Source organism: Diabrotica virgifera, chromosome 4, assembly GCF_917563875.1.
Source record: "Diabrotica virgifera virgifera chromosome 4, PGI_DIABVI_V3a".
Lineage (NCBI taxonomy): Eukaryota > Metazoa > Arthropoda > Insecta > Coleoptera > Chrysomelidae > Diabrotica > Diabrotica virgifera.
In genome coordinates this window covers 14,483,956-14,498,905 of record NC_065446.1, presented here as the reverse complement: position 1 = coordinate 14,498,905, position 14,950 = coordinate 14,483,956, and the positions used below count along the sequence as shown (strand labels likewise).

General features: G+C 30.9%; 1 protein-coding gene across 4 annotated transcripts in view; it reads left to right on the top strand.

The window, feature by feature from the left end:
- LOC114339639 (serine-rich adhesin for platelets) overlaps positions 1–14,509 on the top strand; it is a 1,513,912-nt gene extending 1,499,403 nt beyond the window's left edge. For all 4 annotated transcript variants that reach the window (XM_028290316.2, XM_028290307.2, XM_028290298.2 and 1 more), the window contains one exon: positions 13,094–14,509. In XM_028290316.2, the coding sequence (XP_028146117.2) occupies positions 13,094–13,238 (145 nt within the window). In that variant the 3' untranslated portion in view covers positions 13,239–14,509. The remainder of the gene's footprint in view (positions 1–13,093) is intronic.
- Positions 14,510–14,950: the final 441 nt, after the last annotated feature.

The following is a 14,950-nucleotide window of genomic DNA, read 5'->3' as shown; positions in this document are numbered from 1 at the left end:
TATTTAGAAGTACAAATACAAATCGTTTTTCCAGTATACGAACCAGTTCTGTGGTATTATACATGCATTGAAAATGTGCCATAAGCGGACTATTAAAATATTTCGAAAAAAAAAAATTGGTTTTATAAACATAGCTCCTTCATTTTTGGCGATAAAAAGTTTTTTTCAAAAATGGTTTTGTAGAATTTTGAAGAGCTATATGACTGTGTCAATTAAATACCGTTATATCCTTTTGCTTGTAATTGGAGTGGATTTAAAAGGGCTCGAATAAGTGGGTGTTTGCTCGTAGATAGAGGTTTTAAACAGCTATATCTCGCTATCTATACACGGTAACGAAAATCTATGCATAATATAATTTTAGTTATTAAAAAGCTACAATGTAGGCGTGTGTGATATCTTTCGTATCTCCAGTATTTTCGGAGATATTTTGAAGTAAAATTTAAAAAATGCGAAATTGCCAAAAATCTTTTTTATTTTAAACTCCAATTTTTCTAAAATTAGGCCTTTTAAATTGGTCAAACTTCTTGGGTGTATTGACAATACAAACGTACAAGAAATTACAGAAAGGTAAATACCAATTTTTAGTTAGGAGAGTAGTTAGGTGGTTATTTGCACTGATTTTTTCGTAGAGAAAAGCAGGTACCGACAGTTTTTTGATCATAAGTCGCTCTATTTTCATGTTAGAAATTTCTTATTATTATTATTTGAAAGGTTTAATTGTATTCTTGAAAAAAAGATAATTAAGTTTTCCTCGAAAAGTGCAAAGTTTTCCCGTTATTTGGCTTTGAGTATTTCAAATTATGCATTTGACGAGAAATGCTAACTTTTAACATGTCGTATCTCGGTTTGTATTGGCATTAAAGATATTATAGGAAAGAATTTAGTTTGTGTTACTAAAAGATACAATTTTGATATCTACAGTTTTTTTGACTAAATGCATATTTTTCGAGGTATTCTAAAAAACCCTCTAAAAAATTCGATTTTTTCGACGAAAAACTATTACTTTCAAGCGCGAATAACTCAAAAAATATTAGTTTTACGAAGAAAATGTGAAAAACCTTTTTTTCTTAGAATTACTTTTTACATCGATTTACATGGTTAACATGTAATAAAAAATTACCACCCCCGAGATGGGGTGGCAACCACCCCAAGGTAGCGTACAGCGGCATGATTTAGAAAATGATCCTTGGACTATTCCCTACCTTCTGTGAAAATTTCAAGTAAATCCATGCTGGACGAAAAAATTGCGAGCCAAAATATTTCATTTCCTCGACTAAACATTGCCTAGATAAACTTTTTACGAGAAAAATTTGATGCATGATTAAAGATATTTTTTATTAACGAATTCTAAGTTCAAACTTTATTCACATTTATAATCATTTAGCAATAAATTTTAAGGATTTTTTATGAACATGACAATTTCAGAGCACTAAAATTTGTAAGCCCTTCATTTATTATATTTAATAAAATGGGAGTGGGGAAGGAAAACTAAGTTTTTATGACGTCGAATAAACTTAATTAAAACGTTTTTCTATAGGTACTTGGCATGGTCTTTGTCACTATCTCCACAAATTTTGTAATCCATTTTAAACATAGTTCTATGTTTCCTAGGGACATGAAATTATCCATTTTAGTGGGGATTTTCCATTTTTAATTTAATTTTCCATTTCCAAAATTCGTTTTTTTTTCGATTATAGTGCCATCTATCCATAATTTGATAAAAAAGTGTCTTGAGTAAAAATTCGTTAAATCAAAAAAGGTTAACCATTTTCAATTTCAAATTACTTACTTATTTTTACGTAAGGAATCCAAATCTGCAATAAAATAGCTATTTGTATAACAAGGGAGGAAAGTACTACTTTTCCTCCTGAGAATTAAGTTTACTGCCCGACGCGTAGCGGAGGGCAGTAATCATTCAAAGGAGGAAAAGGCACTTTACTCCAATGTTATACATATGGTTTTTCCACCTTACTCAAATAACAAGTAATTTTTTCATTATTACGTAATTTATTTATGTAACTAACCAAAAAAATTTATTAGAACTAAAACTAACAAGTAGGTACAATATAACTGTCAACTGTCAAATATAAGTCAAATTATTAATGTAAACATTGTTAAATCAAAATAACAATTTACTGGTATTTACCATTCTGCAAAATACAGGGTGTTTTATAAATAAACGTTAAAATGTATAGATACTTACGTAATAGAAATTAGATATTGTACAGGGCGTCAATAAGTTATATTTCATAAATGAAATACCATGACGTCACTTTTACTTATCCTCCCTAGGGAGGAAAAGTACAACTTTGCTCCCTACAATCAGGTCCGGAAAAGTATATGGTCCAAGAGCTGTGAGACATTTTTGAGTAGGTATTTTAGGCAACCTGAAAATTTTTCAGCTGACTATTCCATGATAGCCTAATACAAAAATGCCGGTCTGGCTGGAGGGTAGCGGTTATTTTCCCCAAAAATCCCCCCCAAAGTTAAACAAAAGGGTAAAAATTGTTATTACAAAAAATATCATTGACGTGACTTTAAAGTAAATTTATATATTCAAATATAAAGAAAATAAACAGGCCATGCGATTTAAGGGCGATTTTAACTCTGCAAGATACTTGCATGGGCGCCCCAGGATTATTTTCAGGGGATGCATCTGCTTCAGAAGATTTCATCTGAATCTGTACATACTATTAAGAAGTATATAATATACAACTATACATGCATAGCTATGTATGTACATTCCTTCCGGACAGGGAGGTGCAATTGTTATTTGACAGGGTATTTTTTAATAATAAAAATAAATATTCTAAAAAAGACAGGTTTTTTTTTGGTGAAATTTTCCAATTGTCAGGTGATCAAAAAAATTACGCGTGAATATAAATGAAAAGCGCTATAGGTCAGCAGCAGTGTGAGAAAGATCGTATACCGATAGCTGTTTGCGTCCTCTGTTGTAGCTGAGCGAGTCCGTTCGCAGGAGAAAAATCACATAACCTGGCCATATCCATGTTGTTGTTTCTCGAAACGTTAGAGTAATTATTATATATTATAGTTTTTTAAGTAACTTTTTCTTAATTAAAGAAAAATAATACGTATTTTACAATAGACTTTTCAAATATGATAGAAAAAGACAAATTTATTATTATAAATATATAGGTAGAAAAGTATAAAACTATAAACTAAATTATTTCTGTGGCCGAGTCTTGTACTTCTTCTTCAAACTCCTCATCTGAGCCTTAATATTCATTCTCTTCCTCTTCGTCAGACTCCCCTCGAGACTCAGATTCCTCTTCTACATGATCTGTAAATAGTTGTATCATTAATTAGTTTAGTTGCTACGTATTCTCCGTCCTTTTATACGGAGTCGAAGCCTGGACAATCACATGCTCATCTGAAGAAAGACTTACCGTTGTTGAGATGTGGAGTTATCGAATACGTAACAAACACGGAAACATTAAGAAAGATGAAAAAGGCAAAAGAAATACTCAACACTATGAAGGAAAGAAACATGAGCTACTTTGGTCATATACTAAGAAATAAAAAACGTGATGTGATTGGTTATATAAGGAAAAGTATTAAGCATTGGTTATATAAATAAGAATACGTAGCAACTCAATCAATTAACCACTAATTAATTTTTCATTAATTCTAAATACATATTACAACTATTTACAGATCAGGTAGAAGAATCTAAGTATCGAGGGGAGTCTGATGAAGAAGAAGAGAATGTATATTTATTTTAGCTCATTTTTCTTTCCTTCATAGTGTTGAGTATTTCTTATTTTGCCTTTTTCATCTTTCTTAATGTTTCCCTGTGTGTTGTGTTGTGTGCATGATATTTTTTACATTATTCGATAACACCACATCTCAACAATGGCAAGTCTTTCTTCAGATGCGCCCGTGATTGTCCAGGCTTCGACTCTGTATAAAAGGACAGAGAATACGTAGCAACTTAATTAATTAATCACAGATTATTTTTAATTAATTCTAAATACATATTACAAGTATTTACAGATCATGTAGAAGAGGAATCTGAGTCTCGAGGAGAGTCTGACGAAGAAGACGAGAATGAACATTTAAGCTGCAATTAGAAATTTGAAGAAAAAGTACAAGATTCGGACACAGAATTAATTTAGTTTATAGCTTTATACTTTTCTACCTATATATTTATAATAATAAATTTGTCTTTTTCTATCATATTTGCAAAATCTATTGTATAGTACGTATTATTTTTCTTTAATTAAGAAAAAGTTACTTGAAAAACTATAATATATAATAATTACTCTAACGTTTCGAGAAACAACAACATGGATATCGCCAGGTTATGTGATTTTTCTCGAGCGAACGGACTCGCTCAGCTACAACAGAGGACGCAAACAGCTATCGGTATAAGCTCTTTCTCACACTGCTGCTTACCTATAGTGGTTTCATTTATATGCACGCGTAATTTGTTTGATCACATGGCAATTGGATAATGTCACCAAAAAAAACGTGTCTTTTTTAGAATATTTATATTTAAAATTAAAAAATACCCTGCCAAAATAACAATTGCACCTCCCTGTCCGGAAGGAATGTACATAGGTATGCATGTATAATTGTATATTTTATACTCATTAATAGTATGTACAGATTCAGATGAAATCTTCTGAAGTTCAGATGCACCCCCTGAAAATAATCCTGGGGCGCCCATGCAAGTATCTTGCAGAGTTAAAATCGCCCTCAAATCGCCTTGTCTGTTTATTTTCTTTATATTTGAATATTTAAATTTACTTTTAAGTCATATCAATGATATTTTTTTGTAAAAAAATTTTTACTCTTTTTTTAAATTTGGGGGGGATTTTTGGGGAAAATAACCGCTACCCTCCAGCCAGACCGGCATTTTTGTATTAGGCTATCATAGAAGAGTCACCTGAAAAATTTTCAGGTTGCCTAAAATACCTACTCAAAAATGTCTCACAGCTCTTATACTAATACTTTCGGTAGAGGTAGGTGGAAAAATTATTTAAGATTTTAAGGTAACTTACACCTATCCTCTTTATAGTCCAAGTAATGAAGCTTAAAATAGGACAAAACCTCGCAATTTTTACAGAATGGATCGATTTGCTTGAAAATTTGAGAAAAAGTAGTGGATAGTTCATTGATCAAAATCTATATAATGCCGAAAGGCGCTTTTACCATGGGGTGGTGGCCACCCCATCTCGGTATAGAAATTTTTTTGTTATATTTTGACTGCAAAATTTGATAAAACATTCATTCTGAGCAAAAAACGCTTTTTTTGATAAAATTAATAGTTTTCGATTTGTTCGCTATAGAAAGTGTTAGTTTAATATCGAAAAAATCAATGTTTTTAATAAGTTTTCTGCTAATAGCTCCAAAAGTTTTCGTTTTATCAAAACAACTATACTTTACAAAAATGCACTTTTTGAAAAATATAAACAAAACCGTTTTTTTAATTTTTTTTAAGACCAATGGTAATCGAGCCATACTTTATTATATGTTAGCTCTTCTTCGTCAAATGCTAAATATTGCAGATTCAAAGTCAAAAGACGGAAAAACTATGCATTTTTCGAGGATAACTTGTTCAAACTAATTTAAAGTGTTTAGAAATATCTATCTCTAGAAATAAAAAAAAGTTTCTAGCACAAAAATTAAGTGATTTATAATGAAAAGAATGTCAGTCCCTATTTTTTTCAGAGAAAAACTGATCGAAAGCAACCTCCTAATCACCACCCTGATTACAATTAGCCATTAACCTTATTCGGTCTTCTTTATCTATGTATTTTTAATAGGTTCGAGAAGTTTGACCGGCGTAGAAGGATTGGTTTTAAAAAAAAATGGAGTTAAAAACGAATAACGAGTTTTTGTAGATTGGAAAAAAATGGTATTTTCTTCAGAATAGAGAGATTAGCATTAGAGATACGAAAAAGAATCCACGAGGAAAAAATTTCCTGTAGTTGGCTGTATACCATTTATTACAAAAAACCATGAAATCCTTTATAAAAGGTATATTTGTTAAAATCCCTATGCAGGGCTACATCATAAAACAAACAGAACTTGTTTTCAATCGGTTGACCGATCATCATCAGTGTTTCTTGAATCAAACATGCTAACCACCAAAGCTAATACGAAAAAGTGTTTAAATATATGAAATTTTAGCTTATTTAATTCCCAAGAACCTGGCTTGCAAAAATTTTTTTAAAGGAAAAATTGAGTCACCTCTTTTTGAAACTGAGGATTTTAAAAATATTTAATATTACTAGACATAGATCTTCTAAAAACCTACACAATTTTTTTTACCAAACATTCTAAGTAAAAAATAAAAAAGTTACGGTTAAAAGTCAATATACTTTTTTGAAAAAAAAAGGAGAAATACAACTGGAAGCATAATAATTAAAGTTAGCGGTGTTTTTAGTCATTGGTCTTATTCATTCTTCTTTATTACCTATTTATTATTAATATATTCTAGAAGTTTGACTGGCTTAGACTGATTAGTTTTAAAAAAACTGGAGTCAAAAGCGAATAACGAATTTTTGTACTTTGGTAAAAAATGCCTTTTCTTTCACAATAGAACGATTAGCATCAGAGATACGAAAAAATGTTTAAATATGAAATTGTAGGTTATATAACTCACAAGAACTTGGCTTGAAAAATTTTTTTACGGCAAAAATTGAGTGAATCGTAAATTATTGATAAAAAATATCTGTAAGTACTTTCTATGGGAAATAAGCCACAGTTTTACTAAAAAAATGAATTTATTAACGTTACGAAGCCCAAATCGGGTTTCGTTGTCAAAATACAAAATACTACTAAAATAAACAAAAATGTTGTTGCTAAGCAAAAAAAATTCTTCTAATAATTTATTTAATCTGACTCATTTATATTGGCAATTCAGACGTATATTATACATTTTAAAGTAGAAAACTTTAAAATGATATCGATAATATTTATGAGTTGCGTTCCTGGGACGACTTTACTAAAAGATAGTTCATTCGATTACATGAAATCAATCCCAACTCAAGAATATTTGTCGCAAAAAAATCATAGCATGTAATCTGTCTTTAAAAAGACAACCAAATGCAACGATGACAGTAAAATTCTCGCGTTAGAGATTCCATAGTAAATCACGAGGGAAAACCAGGAAAAAACCTCGTGATACTATCCCGTTTTTTTAAGGTAAATTAAATGTAAGACCAAATACTTACGATGTCGGGATAGTATCACGAGGTTTTTTCCTGGTTTTCCCTCATGATCTACTATGGAATCTCTAACGCGAGAATTTTACTGTCATCGTTGCATTTGGTTGTTTTTTAAAGACAGATTACATGCTATGTTTTTTTTGCGACGAATATTCTTGAGTTGGGATTGATTTCATGTAATCGAATGAACTATCTTTTAGTAAAGTCGTCCCAGGAATGCAACTCATAAATATTGGCGATATCATTTTAAAGTCTTCTACTTTAAAATGTATAATATACGTCTGAATTTCCAATATAATTGAGTCAGATTAAATAAATTATTAAAAGATTTTTTTTTGCTTAGCATAAACATTTTTGTTTATTTTAGTAGTATTTTGTATTTTGACAACGAAACCCGATTTGGGCTTCGAAACGTTAATAAATTCATTTTTTTTAGTAAAATTGTGGCTTATTTCCCATATAAAATACTTAATTATAAAAATGCCACAAGGAAATAGCTTCAGAACAACATTAAAAAATATCTTAAATAAAAACATTAATTCCATATTATAAATCCCATATTTATTGATGGTCCATATAAAACTAACACTTTAGATAGCGAATAAATCGAAAACTATTAATTTTATCAAAAAAATGTATAGAACAATTTTTGCTTAGGATGAATGTTTTTATCAACTTTTGAGGTCAAAATATAATAAAAAATTTCCACCCCCGAGTTGGGGTGGCAACCACCCCCATAGTAAAAGCGCCTTTCGGCATCATATAGATTTTGATCCTTGGACTATCCACTACTTATTCTCAAATTTTCAAGCAAATCGATCCATTCTGTAAAAATTGCGAGGTGAAAAGCTTCGGTTCCTGGACTAGTAGGGGGTAGTGTTTGGTGTCATTCGGTAGAGTTTTGAAAAATATTGAACACGTATTTTTTAGTTTTTCGATATGATGTCCATTTCGTGAAATATTCGCTTTTTTTTGTAAAACTTTATGACAAACCTATTTCCTTACGCCCCACTCAAATCGTCCGATTTCTTAAATATTCACTGTTCTTCATGTGTACTTACCTTTTCTGAATCTGACGTTTTAGAGTTTTATAAGAATAGATTTTTTACAGACTGCCCCCAACGCACTCCCCTCTATTAAGAGTCCATATATTTGTGGTAGGGGTACATTTACAGGATACAAGGTTTCTTCCCATGTGATTTTCTGACGCGCTCGAGAAACGCGCAAAATCACGGCTTGGACTCCCTACCATTAAGGAATCTTAGCTTGATTTTAATGATTTCTGTAACAGACCATGCGCCAATATTAAACAAAAAAACAGTAGACTTCACATTATTCTTTGTTAAGGCAACAAACTTATGTCCGTACAATCCTTTAGAAACCTAAATATTAAGTAAAATTTTTACAAAACAAAGGAAACAAACCAAACGTATTTGAAAATTTAGTAGTTATTTTAGAAAACGTAATATTTAAAGAAATAATTTTTTTTTTCAGCTGCCTTGAACATAGAAAGTAGATAAATAATTTTAGGTAATATGCACGTGGGCAAGTCACAACAATGTCATTGCCGATCGAACTGCTACAAATATAGGAGACTGGAATATTTGTGCCATCGGCACTTAAACTGTATACCCCGAAAAATGTTTTGAGAAAAATTGTTTTCTTTTATCACGAATTAACTCCATTTTTTAAGTCGCTGTTTCAATTTCTAATATATAATTTTTTTCTATACAGAGTTAGGATAACATAATATAGAACCAACTATCTATCTTTAAAATGAAAAACCGGAAGTGGATAAATAATAAAAAATAAATAGGTACCCCGTCAAAATAGTCCCGTCGAAAAAGCTCCGACAAAATAGTTCCGACATAATATCCCGCACACAAAACAGTTCCGACAGAATAGTCCCGACAAAAAAGCTCCCTTCAGTTTCGTCATGAAATTATTCCTTAAAAATACATTTTTTCGAAAGTGGTAATTATCCTCTATTTTATTCATATTGTCTTTTTAAAGACGAATCACATGCTATGATTTTTTTGTGACGGATATTCTTAAGTTAAAGTTGATTTCATGTAATCGAATGAACTATCTTTCAATAAACTAGTCCCATGAACGCAACTCACAAATATTGGCCATATCATTTTAAAGCCTTCTACTGTAAAATGTATAATATATGTCTGAATTTCCGATATGAATGAGTCAGATTAAATTAAATCATTAGAAGCTTTTTTTACTAAGCAACAACATTTTTTCTCACAATAAAACACTGAAAATTTTGTTGTCTATACTTCCACAAAATTTATTATTTACAACTATGTGACTACAGCTGTTTCGGCAGACTGCCTTTCTCAAGTGATATAATTTACAATGTGTTTGCCTTTTTAAGTCTCTAACTGAAGAGGTTGAGGAGTAGGGAGCTGTTTGTCTCGAGTTGGTCATTCAGAATTATATCTGTATTTTTCAGTTTATTAATTTCCATAGATTCTAAAAAAGATAGCTTATAGCCAGGGAGGTAGTGTCAAATTTGACCGGAGCATTTTAGCATGGCTCGTTTCTTATTATTTAGGTAGGTGTTCCAAAGCTTATTAACAAATGATGTGTCAGCTGGCCCAAAACCGGGGATTTTAGGCAAGAAAAGCTAAAATATGAAAGTTGATGGACCAACGCTACAGCTTAAATATCAAATATTTATATACGTTACTCAGAACATTTAATGGACTTGCTTACTTGGCACCTACCTTTCACTCAGAAGATCGGGGTTCAAATCCTGGCGCGGAAAATTCTTTTTGTTTTTTAAATTGACATTTTATTTTGAAAAATATTTATTTTTATAATACCACGTTTTTATTATTTATACGAGACAATATAAAAAAAATCTGTATGTCTTTTATAGAATTATGCATAGAACTTATGAAATAGCATATATACATTTGATCATAAATATTATGATTGACCTTAATAAGCAAAATTGTTGTACATGAACCCCTGAAGCTTCCAGAGTTAGTACGACCAATCTAAGTGAAAAAGGGGGTTGGCCTCCCCACCCCACGCCCGACATTTTTTTATCTTTTTAGACAAACTGTTTTTTGCATAATTTTATGTGATGTAAAACCAAAAGATACATACAACCCTAATTTTTCACTTTTCTATCACCAACCCCCATTTTTTTAATAGCACTCTAATTATTTCCCTGTTCTCTATAACATATAAAAATGAATTTTTGTCTGTATGTCCCTTATAGAATCGTAAACTATGCATTTAATCATATTATGATGACCTCAAGCAAAGTTTTTGTACTTACATGAACCCAGGAAGGAGTTAATACTTAATAATATATACTTAATATACTTAATAATTAATAGAGTTAAAAGAGTTAATACTTTTTTATTATTAACTAGCTGACCCGGTAAACTTCGTACCGCCCTAAAACTAAATAATGTTTGAATGTTTAATACTTAAAATTACCAGAAAGCCAAAAAATACTAAAAAATATTGCGTACCCATACTTTTTTCTACCAAATGCATAGTTTACGATTCTATAAGGGACATAGGTACAGACAAAGATTCATTTTTATATATTATAGAGAATAGGGAAATATTTAGATTGCTATTAAAACATGGGGGTTGGTCATAAAAAAGTGAAAATTTAGGGTTGTATCTTTCGGTTCTACAACATATAGAATTAAGAAAAAACAGTTTGTCCAAAAAAATAACAAATAATATCTCCCTTTTCACTTAGATTGTTGGTCTTACCAACTCAGGAACCTTCAGGGGTTCATGTACAACAAATTTGCTTATTAAGATCAATCATAATATTATGACCAAAAATGCATAGTTTGCGATTCAATAAAAGACATACAGATTTTTTTATATTGTCTCGTATAAATAATAAAAACGTGGTATTATAAAAATAAATATTTTTCAAAATAAAATGTCAATTTAAAAAACAAAAAGATTTTTCCGCGCCAGGATTTGAACCCCGATCTCCTGAGTAAAACGTAGGAGCCAAGTAAGCGAGTCCATTGAATGTTCTGAGTAACGTATATAAATATTTGACATTTAAGCTGTAGCGTTGGTCCATCAACTTTCATATTTTAGCTTTTCTTGCCTAAAATCCCCGGTTTTGGGCCAGCTGACACATCATTTGTTAATAAGCTTTGGAACACCTACCTAAATAATAAGAAACCAGCCATGCTAAAATGCTCCGGTCAAATTTGACACTACCTCCCTGGCTATTAAGGCCTTTATTTTGGATATGCGGAATTTGAAACTCTTCATTGAAAGAATGATTATGATCTAGAAGGTGAAGTGCGTATGTAGAAGTGTCTGTTTTTCTATTGCTGAAAGCCCTTTTGTGTTCTGCTATCCGTTTGTCAAAAGTTCTGCCAGTTTGACCGATGTACGTTTTCGGACAGTCACCACAAGTTAGTTTGTACACACCACTCTGTAGTTGCTTTCTCTTTCGGCTTTTATTGTTCTTAATATATTTGCTTAAGTTGCTGTTATTTCTGAAAGCTGGTATTATTCCTTTCTTTTTTATGTATCTGGCTATTTTGGTTGTTTTCTTGCCAGTTTATGTGAGAGAGCAGAAAGTACTGGGTTCTCTCTGTGGTGGTGGATACACTAATTTCAGGGCTTTCTTATGAAGTTTTTGATTTAAAATTTTGTTAACTGTTTGTTCGTTATAGCCGGTGTTTACTGCTATTTGTTTAATGATGTTTAGTTCTATCTCGAAATTATTTTTGTCATGGGAATTTCTGTCAGTCTATGTATCATGCTATGGTAGGCTGCTAATTTGTATTGTGTAGGATGGGATGATGAATTGTGTATAAGTTGTGTCAGTATGGGTAGGTTTGTGATATACGGAGAACTCATGTTTGTTGTGTATTTGTCACTTTTTTAAGTTAAATTGTGGTTTTTCTTTCAATTAGAATAGTGATTTAAACTAAATGATACTTCGTTAAAAGGTAAAACTTTTTATTGGGGAAGTTATAGTCGGGGCTGTCTTGACCGGGGCTATTTTGTGTGCGATCTATTTTGTCGGGGCTATTTTGTTTACGGGCTATTTTGTCGAGGCTATTTTGTATCCGGGCTATTTTGACGGGGCTGTTTTGACTGTGCCATTTGACGGTGCCGGTGACGAGATAAAATAATCATCAGTGATTTTATTTCATTCTAGTCGCATACAAAATTGAGTAGTATCTTGTTCATTTTAAAGATATTTACCTGGTTCTATACTTTATCCCAATTCTGCTTAATAGACTTTTTGCTCTTCTTATCACTTTAAATTTACAGTTTTTACTACACATTTTAAACTTAGGTATAGCTAGATATTATAAAAACTTTTTCTGGGTGTACTTCAATATCTTAACTCATAATAAAAACTCCTTCTCCTATGCTGCTTTTTAAATTTTTGTTTTATTCTCACTCTTTTTCTATACTTGCTGTATTATTAAGTAAAATGGTGGTCCAATCCAATGAAAAGGTGTACCTATCATGTTTTAGACAATTTTTGCTGTTATGTTTAAAAAATATCGACAACAGTAAAAATGTTACTTGTGTTTATAAAATATACTATTTACTTAATTGGAGGAAAGTTTACACCAACTAACAAAACTATGACTGGTGGTAGACCGTGAAAATGTTTTAATAAATTATACAAAGTTGTGTACATTTATATATTTATTGTACAAATTTACAAATATTAACAATTAATTATATGTATCTATTGTGATTTATTTCCAACATAGCTGTCACCATAAAAAAATAACACAATATCCTAGCTATGTTATGATTTTTTTTTGTGATTCTATATTATGAGTTATTGTAAAATCAAGTATACTCGTTTGGACCCCATATTTTTTTTTATAAATTTTAACATTTTTCTTTATCAACAGAGTGTTCTCAAAAATCAAAAGTCGTAGTGCACATATGAAGTCTCATCGACCCCCTGATGCCGAACCTGTCAAAAGAAAAGAAAAGGAGACCCCTTCATCAACCAGTAGCTACGAACTTTCCGTGCCAAGTCCGTTTAGTACTTAGTCTTAGAGAATAAAGGATAAATAATTCATTTTTAAATAAACAAAATTAATCAAAAGCAGGTAAAGGGCAATCAAAAATAAAGAATAAGAGTCAGATCAAAAAACCACCTCACCTTTTCGAAGATCAAAATATAGTAGAAGAAATGACGATTGTGATAGATGTACCTATTATACACTAATCACAAAAAGTATCGCATAATTTCTGAAACAGAAAAAAACATAATTTTTAATTTTTAGCAGAATTTTGTAATACTCAAACTCATTACATTTCAAGTTGTAGCGTGTTTTTGCCAAAAATAAATACATACAGTAAACAAACCGCTGTTAAAAGAGAATATATCTGCATGCTGGAGGTAAAGGGCACTATGTCACAAATTTGTAATTTTACAGGAGAAGCATTTTAAGTTTATTTTTGTGTTTCTTTATTCACAGGATGTATGTTAATATACATTATGTCACAGTCCCTTGTCTAATTTATTCTTCAGATTGTTAACTTTCAAAATTGTATTACTTAACACATATTGTGATAATAAACTTGATTTATTTTAATAAAAAAAAATTATAACACAATGTAGTGGACATAGTGCTGTTTACCTCTTCAAGGTCTTTTGGGTCAGGGTACTAGATGTTTACTAAAAATCCATTAAACAATGTTAAACTTTAATTTGTTTCTCCTTCATGACAAACATTACAGGGTAAAGTGTAATACTTTACCCTGCTTGTTTAATACTGGTAGTCCAGAAAGCCACTGCGCATCCGCTAGGAAAAATATTCCGATTCGGGTTTTTGACACAATCTTACTCAAAATGGGCCACTCTTAACAAATTTGCATGTTGCCAGGACCAAAAGTGGGTCAAACATTTTTTAAACGTTTGTTTTTGTATTTTTCCTAAAATTATTTTTTTTTTGCATGGGACAAAGTATTTTTAATACTTTCTCCCATGGTTTTTTGGATCATTCCAAACAGAAATGCTCTTTAGTGACTTTTCTCTAAAGTTGATAGTTTTTGACATATAAGCGATTAAAAATTGAAAAATTTTAACCCTCAAAAACTATGTGAAAAACTGAAAATTGGAACGTTGCCAAGGTAGGTAGATATTCTTTAGACATCGATTGATGAATTCCCGAAGAGTTTTTTGCAATACAATATTCAAAACTCTTTTGTTTTTTAATAACTAATCAAGAGTGCCCGACACTATTTTCCACCGTTGCATGTGTATACAGTATGGTGCAAATGAAAGGAACAAATTCGTTATTTTGTAAACCGGCGACTTTAAGAAAAAATCCCGAAACAGGTCGATTTTTATTTTTACTTAATGATATTGTGGCATATATGGTATACTAGTGACGTCATCCATCTGGACGTGATGACGTAATCGATGATTTTTTTAAACGAGAAAAGGGGTCGTGTGCTATCTCATTTGAAAGGTTCTTCAATTTTCTATTCAGCAATATAAACATTTACATAATTTTTTATACAGGGTGTTTAAAAAAGTTTTTAATTAAATTATTTGAAATAAAAGAAGAATGTATGTAATTTATTTAATTCAAAATACATTTTACTGTTACCCGCAAACTAACAAATGTTTATTTTAAAAATAAGCATTGCTTTTCGATTAAATTCAATGTTCAAACCAGCTCCCGCCAGCCACCTGCCTCTTGGAAGTTTGAACATTTAATTTTAGCGAAAAGCAATGTTTATTTGTGAAATAA